General features: G+C 33.6%; 1 protein-coding gene across 1 annotated transcript in view; it reads left to right on the forward strand.

The window, feature by feature from the left end:
- Window positions 1-14719, forward strand: part of LOC101974021 (UDP-glucuronosyltransferase 2B17) — a 31177-nt gene extending 16458 nt beyond the window's left edge. Inside the window, exons 3-6 of the mRNA XM_078021375.1 lie at window positions 4465-4596; window positions 6441-6528; window positions 7776-7995; window positions 13896-14719. Coding sequence (XP_077877501.1) covers window positions 4465-4596; window positions 6441-6528; window positions 7776-7995; window positions 13896-14175 — 720 coding nt within the window. The 3' untranslated portion in view covers window positions 14176-14719. The remainder of the gene's footprint in view (window positions 1-4464; window positions 4597-6440; window positions 6529-7775; window positions 7996-13895) is intronic.
- The last annotated feature ends 2042 nt before the right edge of the window (window positions 14720-16761 follow it).

Below are 16761 nucleotides of genomic sequence, written 5' to 3' on the forward strand. Positions count from 1 at the left end.
TAAGAAGAAAGTGTATTATTAATATGATGTTGAATAAAACATTCTATAGATATCTTTAAGTCCATTTGACTCATAATATTTTTCAGTAAAGAGTCTTTACTGATTTTACATTTGAATGACCTTGATAAACAAACTGTATTGAAAATCACCCAGTATTTATGTCTATCAGAGGCTACAACTTGAGTAGTGTCTCCTTTATGTAATTAGTTAGACCCATGTTTGTGACTTAAATATTTATAGTTGCTATATCTCCTTGTTAAATTATTTCCTTTACCAATAGGAAGTGACCATATCCATTGCTTCTGATTAATTTTGATTTGAAGTCTTTTTTGTCAGATATGAGATTAGTTAATCCTGATTATTCTGTGTTTCCCTTTGCCTTATGTATCATTTTTATCCTTTTGCTTCAGCCTGTGTCTGCTTTTATCTGTAAGGTGCATATTTTACAAACAACAAATCATTGGATCTTTTACTATAATCCATTCTGACAGACTGTATGTTTAAATTGGAGAATTGAGACCATTTATATTCAATTTAATAACAAAGGGATATTTATTAATTTGTGTCATTTTGATTTATTTATGTTTAATTTGGTCCTGTTCTCATTTGATTACTTACTTTTCAAATCAGATTTGTTTATTTTTGAACTCTGAGGTTTGTTTTTTATTTCTTCCATAAGAATCATTTTATTAAATACGTTCTGTATTGCTGGTTTAGTTGTTTTGAATTCTTTTACTTTTTATCTTTTTTATCTAGGAAAGTTTATATTTCAATTTGATTTTGAAGAATAGCTTTGTTATATATAGCAGTCTTGGTTCACAGTTATTTTCTTTTAGGACTTTAAACTTATTGTTCCAAGATCTCTTGGTTTTTAGAGTTTGTGATAAGATATGAGAAGTGATTCTGATTGTCTTGCCTCTAAACGTGACCTGACAATTTTCTCTTTAGGATTTTAAAATTCTATTTTTGTTCTGTATGTTAGGCATTTTAATTATAATGTGCTCTTTTTTGATCCTGTGTATTTGGGGTCCATATCTGGATATATCCCTCTGTATCTGGATATCTGTCTCATTCTCAAGGTTTGGAAAATTATTTATTATTATTTCCCTTACAGGCTATCAATTTCTCTTAGCCTTCCTCTCACAGCCCTCCTCAATTCCAATGGTTCTTACATTTAATCTCTTAATGTTGTCCTAACATTCCTATATATTCTGATCATGGTTTCTTATTTTCTTTACTTTAAAACTGAATGTTCAAGGATGACAATTTTTTCTTTTATATCTGAGATTCTGTTCTCAGTATTGTCTACTGTTTTATACAGATTTTCAACTGAACATTTACTTTGATTTATTTTGTCTTTCATTTCCATGATTCATGTTTGATTCTCTTTCAATATTTCTATCTCATTGAATTTTTTATTTATATTCTGTAGTAACTTCCTTAGTTTAATCAATTGTTTTTCTATGTTCTTTGGGAATTCATTATTTTTATAATGAGTTTTTTAACTCTTCATCTGATATTTTATATATTACAATAACTTTGGGGTCAGTTGTTGGTAAATTATGAACTTTATGTGGTTTAATCTTGTTTTTACATATTTCTTTTTTTATATATTTTATGTATTTCATATAGACTTGTGTTGGGTTTTATACATCTATTGGGGGAAATATCTCTTCCACTCTATATAGAGCATTGTCTTTACGTTCCAAAGTATCCTAGAATGATTTTGATTGCGAACCACTCGTAGGTGTGGTATTCACAGCCTTTGCATTAATTCTCTCTGTTTTTGCTGTGGCAATGGATTTCCATAGGTAGAAGATATGAGCCCACCCCCAGCTGTTTCTAATTAAGGTCTTATCAATAGTGTGTATTTTAATCTCTGCATTAAAGTATAAGAAGAGACTGAGTGCCATTAATTTGTATGTGGAACAAGGTGAACTATTTTTTGGTTGAATTTATTTTAGCTGGAGACTTCTCCACCCTGCAAACTTGTAGTAACACTATAGATTTCCAGTTACTCACAGAATAGGGGGAAACAAACAATAGGAACAAAACAAGCAATATACAGCATTAAAATAAATATTTGGATCCTATTATGGCTTCTATAACATTAATTGCTTAAAAAAATAAAAAATAAATAAATGGTGAGATCATCAATTGCCAGTAACAACAACAACAACAAAGTGTATAACCATACTAGATCTGGCATTAAATCAAGAAACAGATATCAACAATGTCATTCACATAAGGAATAATTTCAAGAGTGTTAATGGTGGGAGCAGGAAATATATAAACCAGTTGGTTCTGAAAGATGGTAAAAATGCAGTTAATTAAAAGGAAATGAAGTGTGATAGGAAGGAAGAAAAAGGGTTTGCAATTTTCAAAAGTGAATAGAGAGAATGCTGTAGAAATGTCGAAGATGACAGTTATGAGGATGGAGAAGAAAATAGGAGGAAAAAAGTAAAGGAAGAGAGAAAGAGAAAATAGACTCTGGCTATCAGCAGGAGAATAAAAGAGAGAAAGAGAAACAAACAAATAAAAACAATACAAATGAAACAAATGTATACAGATCAAAAAATCCTAACCCTCAAAAGACAAGGCAAGGAAAAATAACTACATTTAAAAAAATACTAAGAAAAAAATGTATATAAATATATGTCCATGAACCAAAGAGCACTGAAAGAACACACACACACACACACACAGAGAGAGAGAGAGAGAGAGAGAGAGAGAGAGAGAGAGAGAGAATAAAAAAATGCAAAAATACTATTAATGATAAAGAATCGTTTCCACTGAAGTGGTCAAAACAGTCAGCAAAATGGATGATCACCAACTAGGCCCAACTGTCTTTCTTTCATTTCTTCTTAAGCTATGTAAGGAGAGCCAGAGCAAAGAATGGGTTTTGTTATCCCCTTTCTCCTTTGTTTCTCTCTGAGCTACCAGTTGGAGTGGCCTAAGACTAAAGCTGTTTTAAATAAGTCTCAGCTTCCCTTCTTACCGGTATGACATAGGATAAAATGGGAAGAACTATCAGTTGGAGCTTTGCCTGCACAGACAGATCTATACATACCAGGATTGGTTGCTTCAGTGTTCTATGAGGGGAATTCTGATGAACGAGGCTTAGGTCTAATCACCTTTGTTGGGTGTCTGTTCTGAAAAGAGTAGATGGACACACACCGAGGGCCTGGCACTTGCTGATCTCTGTAAGAAATCTGTCTCAGTAGCCTCCCAAGAATTCTATTCATTTGGCCATGTTAAGGTGCTATTTCAAAATCCCAAATGAAACCCTTTGTGTCTTTGAAGAAAAGACACAGGATTTATTCTGGTCAGGGCCAAGAGAGAAGAAAGCAGATAGTCCTACATCCCAAGACACTGAACACTGGTGGAGAGGGGACAGCTTAAAAACAGAAAACCACAAAGAATGGGGGTGGGAGAGGCAAGTAATAGGACACAGTTCATAAAGTGGAAAGCACCAAGTTCTCAGAATCGGCACCTTTTTATACATAATCAGGAAGCAAGCTTGCATTAGTTCCAGAGTTGAAATACATTGTAGTCAGTGTGCAAGTGGGTGAGAATAGAGATTTCAGCTCTGTGTGAGTAGGCTCATGAAGAAAGGGGGACCAATTCTGCACAGGGTGAGATGTCTGAGCAAAATGTACTCAGCCTGATTTAATTTTCAAATTAGCCCATAACAGAAGGCGAGGTGATCCTCCACACATTCTGAGGGCCCCAGCACAGCTTTCCTGGGCTTAGTCCCTGAGTGTTTCCACACCTGCATTTTCAGATTCTCTACCCACTTCACCTGGTCACATGAACCACCAGTCTCAAAGGAAAAGTAAGTTATGCTCCCATTTTGCTTTTGTGACTTGATTCCCCTGGAGTAAAATCTTCTCTGTGCTTGTTTTACTCCCATTTAGCTAGGTACACACTAGGCCACACACAGTAGGCATTGCACCAGTGTTTGCTCTGATCTCCCAGTTCTAGAAGCAGCTGAAGTATGGCCATTTCAAGATCACTGCACCTCATCTCTCCCCAGCGAGTAAAGAAACGTAATTTTTCAATTATCAGTGCACAGTGCAGCCTCTGGATCAGCTAAGTTCAGGTTGCTTTTCTGACCTCAGGTTTTTTTTATATCAAATATGTCCACTGTATTTCTCTCTGTGTTTTTCTTTCTACCAAGAGCAAGCACCATTATTACTACTACAGCCACTTCCACAAACACTTTGGTTCCAATATAGTCTTCTTTGATTAATGAATACAAACTTCTGAGTCTCTGAGATACTCTGATTATACAATCTTGAATTTTAGTGAAATCCTCCTTTCACCCATCTCACTAAGAAGCAGTATTCTCCCTGTTTTTATTTTGATCCTTGAAGGACTTAGGAATACAGCCTTTCTCTAATCTGCCCTCTTAAATCCCCTCCCTTTTGAACTTTTTTGATGGAGCAAATGTTTTATTCATAGGAAATGGAAGAATTTGTACAGAGTTCTGGAGAAAATGGTATCGTGGTATTTTCTCTGGGGTCAATGGTTTCTAACATGCCAGAAGAGAAAGCTAATATAATTGCATTTGCCCTTGCACAGATTCCACAAAAGGTAAGAAAAAGGTGCCCTCTTAGTGAAACAAGTATGTTAAAGTCTGTTTGATTAATGAAGCATCCTTTGTGAAACATAACCTATCATAATACATATAATTCATCTCAGAAACCATGTTTTAAACAAAAATATGTGTGGTAATTTTAAACAGTAGAAAGTGTTTAATTCATGTTAACATTAACATTATGATCATAAAGAATATATTTTAAAAGTCTATTATGAAATTTTCATTGTAAGGGTATCACACCATTTACACAGATACCACATTCTTCCCTGCCACTTCTTCCTTTTCCTTGCAGGATTCCTGAGGGCACCATATACATAGCAAATGTTATCAGAAAGCTATAAAAAATTAACTCATAACTGGACCACCAATATTAATATTAAGCAGGTATTGAAAAAGGCTAAATTTTATCATGATTCTAGATATCCTATGCAATACCTTGTTCCTTGCTTACCCTTATTTAAAAAGAAGCTTCTTGGAATCATATTCTACCTCTTCTCTGGCTCAGAGCATTGGAATCTGCCAAACATGTGCTGAACCTCTGAAACTATGAGTTCAAAATACCCCCATAAAAAAGCATATTCTTTAATGAACTGAGTTTTGAAGAGAAAGGCTAACCAGAGTTGAACAAGCCTGACTCCATATTCACAATGAGTCACATTATTTGTAGAAAAAAAAAAAAAAACAGGTTGCACTAACGGACAAGATCCTGATAATTTCTGAAGAAGGAAAATATTAAAGAAAGTGTAGAAATTTGTTCCTTCCCTCAAAGTGGACCCTTATGAAATGAGCCCCAAAGGATTTTGCTTCTAAAATATTAGATTAACACATTCAAAGGAGAAAGAAGACAGTATCAGGAAGTGTCAAGCAGAAGCAAGCCTAGCAAGGGCTGGAATTCAGGAGATGCAGCTCCATAAAATGCTTTAATACCACATTTCCTACATACAGAATACTCTTGTGGTCTTTGTGTGTTTGCCATATAGTTTGTAGTTTTCTATCTGATATAGTCTTCTCCTAATCACTCAAGTGTTTTTCTTTTCTGCAGAACTAAAGTTACTTTGCTATTCACATTGCATATAGAAGTTAAACACGTAGAAATTATACTCCAGTTCATGAAGTCTGCTTTCAATTTCCAAAGTCAGCTCCTTGTTTTGGTTCTAGGCATAAAAATATCTTGAATCTGTATGAGATTACCACCAAGACTTTGTAGTACATCATTAAATAACAAACAGTTTTTAAAAATCTAGTGACACCAAAATTTTGCGTTTTATTTCAAAACCCATGTAATTATTTACAAGTTGCTAATAAACTCTTCCTTTTAAAACTTAAAGAATTTTCAAATCCACCAATATTGATAAAAGCATAGGTTAAATTGATAAAGTGTGGGTTACAGTTCACATGTGCCACTGAAATGATTCTTGTAGTTAGTGTTTAGTAAAATGCCATTTAAAACAATTTAGCTGTAATTCCTAGTTAGAATTCATTTATTTCTCACAGGTAGCTGACTGTATTGTTTTGCTTTTGTGTATTAAAAAGACAAAATGCCAAACTGAAATAAGTACCTTAAAGAACTAATGAATATATATAATATACAATCTATGTCACTCAAAAGATATAAACATGATGATATTAATTTTGAAAAATGAAAGCTAGGGTAGAATACATTAAACAAAAAAATATGGAATTTAAATTTAGATTTTAGGAATTCTCATTGTTTAAAATTGTTTGTATTCATTTTGTTATGTGTAAAATATTGAACCAGATGATCTCTTAAATTTTTAGAATTTAAACATACTCTAATCTTTAAATCATAGAATAAGGTACTTTGTTTACCAAACAGGTCATATGGAGATTTAATGGCAAGAAGCCAGATAAATTAGGACCCAACACTCAGATATACGAATGGATCCCCCAGAATGACCTTCTTGGTAAGACTCTGAGATAACTCCTGAAAACATAAGTACAGTCAATATGGATGCTCACAGTTCAACAGAAAACATTTATTGAATACTTGTTTCTGTAAAAAAAAAAAAAAACGAACAAAATGTTCAACATTTTTTTTTAAAAGAGAGAGAGAGAAAAATTTTTAATATTTATTTTTCAATTTTCGGTGGACACAACATCTTTATTTTATTTTTATGTGGTGCTGAGGATCGAACCTAGTGCCCTGAACTTGGCAGGCGAGTGCGTTTCTGCTTAAGCCACATCCCCAGCCCCTCAACTTTTTTTAAAAAAATTATTTTCCAGACCCAGGGATGGTTTGGAAAAGCAAAGTAAAAAAGATGTAGTTTTATTATACACAGTCATTATATACAGAATCCAAGTTATCTTTATTTATGATGCAATTACCTTTGCAAGAATTTTTCAGTTTCTGGATTGTCTCTCTGTCTTGTTTTATATCTGTTTTTAAAATATTTTTTAGTTGTAGATAAACAAAATACCTTTATTTTTTTATGCTGAGGATTGAACCCAGTGGTTCACATTTACAAGGTGAGCACTCTACCACTGAGTCACAACCCCAGCCCCTTATTTTATAACGTTCGCTCATTCTTTCCATTCTTGCAGGAATATGTCAAATACCACCAGGTTGTTTTTGTTGTTGTTGTTGTTGTTGTTGTTTTAGTTTTTTTTTTAACAGCTATTCTTTCATTCTCTATAGAAATGAAAGCATAATCTTCATTATGAAGTAATGACACATTTCATAATGAAGTGTAGTCTCTCTTTTCTCTGATTTCAGTACCATCATCATTCTACTTCCTGCTGCTTTGGACATGTTACATAGCAAACTTAGTGACTTCAGTTTTTTGTTTTTTTTTTTTTTTAATGAGAAAATGTGCTAACATGTCCTTCATGACTATATTTTTCATTAGTACATGTTGATTCCTTTACTCAAAACAAGTTCTATTTTTTTACCACCTATAATCTTGTGTTCAATTATCAAGTCTCAAGTCATATATTCCCTCTTTCCTGTAGTTTTCATTTAGTACTCCAGTAGACATAGGTGCTTGTTCCTCTAAGATATGAAAAAAATAGTTCAGTGCAGGTTAATAATTCATGATTACAATAATCTGTTATCTAAAATACACTGCTCCCTCTAATGTCTTATAATACACATTTCTCATTTCATTTCTAAGATTTTTAATTAATATTTTTTCTGACATTGACTCAATCCTAGGTCATCCAAAAACAAAAGCTTTTATAACTCATGGTGGAACCAATGGCATCTATGAGGCAATCTACCATGGGATCCCTATGGTGGGCATTCCCTTGTTTGCGGATCAAGCTGACAACATTGCTCATGTGAAGGCCAAGGGAGCAGCTATTAGGTTGGACTACAGAACACTGTCAAGTGCTGATCTTCTCAAGGCCTTGAGGATGGTTATTAATGACCCTTTGTAAGTACAACTTTGACATTGGGTGGGTAGTATTCATAGAAGGATTGTCTTCTCATCAATGAGTATAAGTTTTATCCCATTTCGAGGATGGTATTTTTGAAAGAATTTAAAAGATTTAACCCATGTTAAATCTCATTTATTTCCAACCAGTTTAATCAGTACCATTTCAGATTTGTAGACAACTTCATATATAAGTATGTAATATTCACAGTAATTTATCAATTCATCAGTTTATGGACATTTTTGTTGTTTTCAATTTTGATTATTATGAACAATGTGTACAATTTTGTATGAACATAAGTATTCATTTCTTCTGGTAATTACTGGTAGAACTGCTGGGTCATATGGTAATTTTATATGTATTAAGACCTTCAAAACTGTTTTACAAACTAGTTGCAAAATTTTTTTGCAGCATCCAAGCAACATAAGAGTTCCATCTCTCCATATCCTTATCAGAATTTATTATCACCTGTTTCTTTTATTATAGCCATCCTAGTGAATAGGATTGTAGCTCACTGTGGTCATGATTTGCATTCCCATTATAGCTAAAGAATATTGCTTTATGTGCTTATTGGTCATTCACTTATCTTCTTGAGAGAACTGTCAGTTCCAATTCTTTGCTCATTTTAAATCAGGTTATTTATATTTTAATTATTGATGATAATATTTCACCATATTTATGGATATAAAACTCATCAGATATATGAGTTGCAAATACTTTTCTAACATTCCATGTGGTTGATTGTTTTTTAATATGTGGTAACTTTTGAAGCACAATTTGATAAAACTAAACTTCAATAATCAGCCTTTTCCATACTGCAAGGAAAAATCATGGGAAGTTGTATCTCTGTAGAATGACTATCTTTAATTCAGCTCTCATTTTTCCTATCATAGTATAATTGTTTAGGAAGGTATCACTTAAAGAACAAGTTCAAAATTACATTTCCAAAAAGAAAATAGTAGGACAATGAATAATAAAAATACTCTGAAAGAAGTTAAGAAAGAATAGAAAAAGAGATGTAAAACAGAATGTACACATAGAAAAGAAAATACAGATAAAAAGCCATAATTAAATATGAATTTAATTAATTTAATATGAATTTAATTTAATAAGAATTTGATACATATGTCCTAGAAAACTTTACAGTACCCTAACAATCTCTTCTCCTCTCTTGATCCTCTTCCTCTTATATAATAGTCTTCCTGTTACTTTTATATTACATCACTCTGTCAGATTCCACATATCAGGGAAAACATGCAATATTTTTCTGATTTTTTTATTTATCTCATTTAATATTAGAATTTCTATTTTTATCTATTTTTCTACAAATGACCTAATTTCATTCTTTATGGCTCAATAATACTGTGTGCGTGTGTGTGTGTGTGTGTGTGTGTGTGTGATATATATCACATTTTCTTTTTCCACTCATTTGTTGATGGAAACCTGGGCTGATTCTATAATTTGGCCACTTTGAATTGTGCCATGAAGAGTTTAAGTATGCAGGCATCACTCTAGTATGATAACTTTAATTCTTTTCAGCATATACCCAACATAGTATACCTTCATTGTATGGTAGTTCTATGTTTAGTTTTTTGAGGAAATTCCACCCTCATTGAATACATTACTTTCCATTTGCAACAATAGTGTATAAATGTTCCTTTTTCCCTGCATCCTTTTTTTTTCCAATTACGGGGAGTTTATTATGGAGTAGATCTGAATATACATTTAATCTTCACAATAATTCTATGATGTGTTATTATTATCCCGTCTATTGGCTAAAGAATGAGTCTCAGAAAGGTTAAAAAAGTTGTCCAAGGTCACAGAGCAAAAGACTTATCTGGATTTTCGTATGCACCCAGTCTGTGAGGACCCAAAGCCCAGGTATTTCTCACTGAGCTTCAGGTCACCCAGGAATTAGGGGGTGAAGGTCCTGTAGTGAAGTTGCTCTACCTCAAAAATGAGGCCTTAGAGCCAGAGCAAGTCTAAGTTCGAAACAAGGTAACCTCGTTTTCTCTGCCTCCTTGCAGGTTCCTTAATTCTTTTGAGACTCTTTCCCCAGTTGTATAACAAGGATAAAAAGAAAAAAAAAAATCATGCCTTTCTCTTGGGATCATTGTGGGCACCAAGGGGCGCGGTAGAGCCCGGTGTTCGCACACAGTGAGCACCTAGAACTGGAAGTCATTGGCATCTGTGAGACCTTGGATCACCCCTGCAAAGCAGAGCCCCACGAGGCAGCGGTCAGACTCGGACGCTTCCCACTTCTTGCCTCCCAATCGGAACCTTTCGGGCTAAGTTCAGTTGAAAATGAACAGGTGGCCTTGAAAGCCATGTTTGAGTTGCTCCAAAACCGGCCAGGGGACGAGACTTGACCCTAAACCCAATCTCCCTGCATCCTTTGCCACCAATTATTGTTACTTGGCTTCCTGATGATAGTCATTCTGACTGGGCTGAGATGGAATCTAAGTGTAGTATTATTTTGCATTGGTTAAAGATGTTGAACATTTTAAAAAATATATTGTATTAGTCAGATTTTGTTGCTGTGACAAAAATACATGACAGGAAGAACCTAACTTAGACAAGGAAAACTTTATTTTGGATCATGGTTTTAGAAGTTCAGTCCACAATCAGCCAACTTCATTACTGTAGGCCTGAGATGAGGTTGAAAATCACAGCAGAACAGCATGGCAGAGGAAAGCTGCTCAGCTCATGGCAATCAGGAATCAGAGAGAGGGAGTGACAGGGATTCAGGGACAAAATATAATTCCCAAGTTCAAACTCCTAGTGATCTACTTCTTCCAGCTACATACTGGCCACAGTTATCACTAAGTAATACATTCACTTCCATTCAAATGTGTTAGTCCACTGATGAGACTATACCTCTCATCATCTAATTATCTCACTTTGAACATTCCTGTGATGTCACATGAGCTATGGGGGGGGGGTATCTATATTCAAACCATAACATGTCTGTTCAGCTCATTTGCCTATTTATTGATTGGTTTGCTTGGAGAATATTATGGTATTAAGTCTTTTGAGTTCCTGCCTTTTGATTTCCTTATACATTTTGAATATTAATTCTATCTGAAGAGGAGAGGGCAAATACTTATCCTATTCTGTAGGCTGCTTCTACACTGTGATGATTATTTTATTCACTATGTAGAAGCATTTTAACTTGGTGCAGTCCCATTTGTTGATGCTTCCTATAACTTTCAGAATTGTAGGAGTTCTATTTGTAAAGTTATTGACTCTGTCTATATCATGAAGTATTTCTTCATGTAGTTTCAGTGTTTTAGTTCTCATACTTAGGTCATTGATCCATTTTGTGTTTATTCTTGTACAGGGTCAGAGTATGGGATCAACTTCCAGCCTTCTAACTGTGGCTCTTCAGTTTTACCAGCACCATTTTGAGAAAAGGCTATTATTTCTCCAGCATACATTTTTGGCATCTTTCTCAAGAATCAGATGGTTATAACACCATGGGTTTATTTCTTGGGTCTCTATTGTATTCCATTGGTGTAATATTGTAATTTTATAATTACAATATTGTAATTATAAAATTACAATATTATTTTTATTACTATGGCTCTCTAGGTAATGTGAAATTGGATATTTCTATACTTCTAGAATTTTTCCTTTTGCTCAAAATATTTTTTGGCTATTCAGAGTATTTTGTACTTCCATATGGATTTTATGATTGTTTTTCTTAGTTCTGTGAAGACTTCCATTTACATTTTGACAGGAATTTTATCAAATCACTAGATTGGTTTCAGTCAGATGGCCATTTCAACAGTATTCGTTCTGCTAATTCATGAATCAATGAAGTCTTTTCATATTATAGTATCTTCATTCATCCATATTCCATAATTTTTATTTAGAAGATTTTCACCTCCATATTAGGTTTATTCCTAGTGATTTGTCTTTGGAACTATTGCTAAAGAAATAGCTTTTCTGATTTCTTTCTCAATGAGTTTGCTGTTTATGTATTAGACAAGTTATTGAGTTTTGTGTGGTGATTTGTATCCTATTTCTTTTCTGAATTTGTATTTCATCATCAGATCTAAGTCATCTAGTGGATTCTTTAGGATCTTCTAAATGGCAGATCATATCATGTGCAAACCCTATGTCATTGATCCAACTAGTGGGTACATTGGTGTCTTCACTTCATATACCTTCAAGTTAATTATGATATTTCCAGGTGGTCACTTAGGATATGTGTATTTATCTTGTATTTTGGGGGGCTTATTAGAGAAAACATAATGTGTTGTAAAAGAGAAATGTATTTAAAACAATGAAAATAATAGAAAAATGCCTAGTGCTGCTATGCTAATATGGTCAGGAAAAGCACCTCTGAGGGGTGACATGAGGGCCAAGACCTCAACCATGAAATATAAGCAGGCCTTGTGGGGTTGTAGGAAAGGATGCTCAAGGAAAAGCCAGACAAGATTAAAAGTATGAATGTGCCAAGTGGAGAACACATTTGGTGACACTGGGGAAGAGGAAGAATGCACATGAGCCTAAACTATTAAAAACTAGAAATGGAACCACCATAGATTATCCCACTCCTCAGTATATATCCAAAAGATCTGAAATCAGTATACTATAGGAATTCAACCACATCAATCTTTATAGCAGCACAGTTCATATTAAACAATTTATAAAACCAATGTAGGTGCCCTTCAACAAATGAATGGATAAAAAAAATGTAATATATATTCATAATGGAGTATTAGTTATAAAGGATGACATTTTGGCATTAGCTAGTAAAGAGATGGAACTGGAGACTGTCATGCCAAGTGAAATGAGTCAGTCTCAAAAACTCAAAGGTCAAAAGTTTTCCCTTATAAACACAAGTTAATCCAAAATACCAGGGAATGGGACAGGGAGGAAAAAAGAATAAAAGAAAAAGGTGAAGAGAGAATTTTATCAAAATAGAGGAAAAATCAATCAATAAACAAAGGGGATTGAGGACTAGGAATGAGGGAAAGGAAAAGGGAAGAAGAATGGAATGAATCTGACCAAATTTTCATATGTATATACCTGAATATAATACAATGAATCCCAATATCAAGTATATACAAAAACACTTATTAAAAAAACTAAATTAAAGAAAGATCAGTGGAATAGAAAGAGTGAAGTAAAGAGAGGGTATGAGGAGGGGGGTGTTCTGGGAGCTGAATTAGAGCAAATTATATTTCATTTCTTTGCAATTATATAAAAATATATTCTAATGTTATATATAATTTTTTAAAAAAAACATTAACAATAAAATAAAGAAGACACATACACCTAGACAAAATAAGCAATCAAAAATTATATCAGAAAACATGGCCAGTGTCTAACCCATTAGAATCCACTAGTACAAGAACAGACTTGGATTTTATTTCACTTGTGATAAGAAGGCAAATGAAAATTTTGAGCAGACAACTTCATAATTAGATGTGTATATTTTAAAAATATCATTCTAGCTACCAGTTGGAAAAGAGACAATAGAAGGTAGAAATGAAGAGGAGAAACAGAGAATGGTTAGGAAGCATTGGAGCAACATGATATGATTCCTCTTTAAAGCTTCAACGTAATCTTTCACAAAGCATATGTATGCCTTCTCTCTCACTTATTAGTCTCAGAATTACTTATAATTATTTCCTCTGATGGAAAGAATTTTCCTCACCTCTCTGAAATTGCATAGGGACTTTTGAGATATTTATACATCAGAACATTCCAATTTAAACCAAACATAATATGGATGGTGATAAAAGCAAAAATATACCATATACAGGGCAAGTCTCTGATAATTATTTGAAATCATCCATATGGCACTTATGAAAAACTTTCATTGACTTCATGTGCTGAGACAGATTAACTTATTTTCAATGTTGATCCTTTTATATTTTACCTTTAGATATAAAGAGAATGCTATGAAGTTATCTAGAATTCAACATGATCAGCCAGTGAAGCCTCTGGACAGAGCTGTCTTCTGGATTGAGTTTGTCATGCGCCACAAAGGAGCTAAACACCTCCGGGTTGCTGCCCATGACCTCTCCTGGTTCCAGTACTACTCTTTGGATGTGATTGGGTTCCTGCTGGCCTGTGTGGCAACTGGGATATTCATCATCAGTAAATGCTGTCTGTTTTGTTTCCAGATGTTTTTTAAATCTGAAAAGAAGAAAAAAAGGGAGTAATTGAACCTAGGCCTGAAGCTGGGAATCCTAATAGATGGCTCCTCCTGTTAATTTCCACAGGAGGAGGCTGTATTGCCAGGTTTCTACCTATCCTAACAACTTTTCACACATCACTTTGTCAAGTCAAATTTTGTCTTCATAAAATTCACTCCCTGTGTAAAATACAGAAGTATTTCAGCTAAAGGAACAACTATTAGAGAAAATAAAATTAAACTGAAAGTTTATATTGCTATTTATGATTTTAGTTTTGTAGCTTTAACTTCTCTGAATAAAACGTACACTAATTAAAGTGTTGTGACAAGATTTGCCCTTCCATTTCTTTTTTTTTTTTTTTTGAGACTGGTAATGTTATTTGCCTTTTGCTGTACATCCAGCCTCAGCATCCCTTTTTTCCTAAAAGATGTAAGAAGGCAAAGTCATTTGTCAGTGGCTTTAGAAATGTAATGATGTCTACATGCTTTCTATTATTAAATTGGAAAACATTTGGTTTCATGAGATCACTCACTTTTGCTCTTGATCCTTTAAAAAATTTCACCTAGATGGTCTCAGTTTCATTTCTGCTTTGATTATACATATATATATATATATATATATAGTCTCAGTTTTTCAATTTTCACTCTCCCCCTATCCCATCCAGAACCTCTTCTGGTTCCTGTACATATTTTTGGATGTGGTTGGGTTCCTGGGGGCCTGTGTGACAACTGTGATATTCATCACAATTAAATGTTATCTGCTTTGTTTCCCTTTTCTGAAATATTAATATTAACACTGCAAAATTCAATATCTATGATGAAATATATGACTTATGTTATTAAATTTCCATCACTGTGCATTGTAGATTCACACAATTTTTATGATGTAAATTTGGATTTAATACCAACATTTTAATACATTTCATAGTAGCACAGAACTTTCTGATAGCTACTTCAAAAGTCTACATCTACAGCAATTTGAGACAAGACTACAAACACTTGAACAATGGTTCCCTTGAGCCATGGCCCCTCTCATTGCACTTTGACAATCTCATTATGGAGCTTGCACTGGAAGTCATGCAGTTTTCTTCCATGACTTAGTTAATCAAGGCACTGAATTCTCCCTCCCTCTTGATTTTCTTTGTGACTTTTTCTCTTTTCTCCTCTACTCATGTTGGAGCCCTGAGTCAGAATTGTAGTCTTCATGATAAATGAGAATTTTGGGGAGGATACAAAGATAAGCACAGGAATTCTCCATTGTTTCAGGCATCAAGTAGATGGACTCCCAATCACCAGACATGTGAGGGAATGACCTTCAGCTGATTCAACATCAACCATCACAGATCTGTAAGTACTAGAAAAATTCCATTCAAGAACCACTATGTTCCAGTGAGCCAACACCCAGAACAGTAAAAGATAATATTAAAACAAACATGGATATTCTAAGCCCCTATACTTGAGGGTTAGTTTTTGTGTAGTGACAGATAAATATATAATGTTATTTATTTTTTCATACATTGTGTGATTCTATTTATATTAACATATAGATATATGTACATAAATGAGAGATTTAATATAAAATTTTGAAAATAGGTATTATCCAGGAAGGACAATCAGTATAGCATTTGGTAAAGAGTTTATACTCTGATTCCAGATAGCATTGACACTAGTCCCTACAAGTACTACAAAGGTATGTGGGGTTGAGCTGGTTATTTAAATGATCTGTGACTCAGTTTCCTCACCAGTGAAATAGACGTCAATATTATGGTATAACCTATGTCATGGAATTGTGAAGAATCTGTTTGTTAACTTGCTATACTCCTAAAAATAATTGTTGTGCACAGCAAAATCAACTTGCACTATTAAGTGACTAGAGCATTTCCACCATTTTTTTAACCTTCATGTAACTAAAAAATATATTCTAAATGAAACATGGTTGAAATATTGATGATAAAAATACATTATCTTTTAAATATGAAGGGTTTATGTTTACAAGATAAGGAATGACAAATTATAGTCTCTGGGAAAAACTCAGAAATTCCTCAAATCCAAGGAGGATCCAAACACAGCCACATCAGAGGCTGAAAGATAAAACAGAAAGTTTTAAAGCAACAAGATAATAATGATAGCAGTTTGAAATTGCATCATTGGTGCAGTTTCAAATGACAGGATTCTCAGAAGAGTATTATAAGGAAAAAGAAGACCAGAACATCACCCCAGTTGATATCTAATAGGTATTTCCATGATGTTACATACAAAAACAAATCTATGATATTTTTCAGTGCATAGTAACCTCTCCCAACAAGTACCATTAAAGTATCTATTAAAGTAAGTGAACTGAAATTATACAAAGCAAAAAATAAAATTAACAATCAATGTGAAAAGAAATTTGAAAAATTCAAAATCAGAAAATCCACAAAAACACCTCTGAATGGCAAATGGGCAAAAAATAAGTCAAAAAGATGATTAAAAAATAATTTAAAATTATTAAATAATTGGACAGTTTTAGATCATACTTCAACTAATAGAAAACCTTATTGATTTTTAACCCACAATGCAAAGAAAACGACACTGGCTCCAATTTTAAATCAAATTAAAGCAAGCTTATAATTCC

The sequence above is a fragment of the Ictidomys tridecemlineatus genome, chromosome 9 (genome assembly GCF_052094955.1).
Source record: "Ictidomys tridecemlineatus isolate mIctTri1 chromosome 9, mIctTri1.hap1, whole genome shotgun sequence".
NCBI classification, from domain to species: Eukaryota; Metazoa; Chordata; class Mammalia; order Rodentia; family Sciuridae; genus Ictidomys; species Ictidomys tridecemlineatus.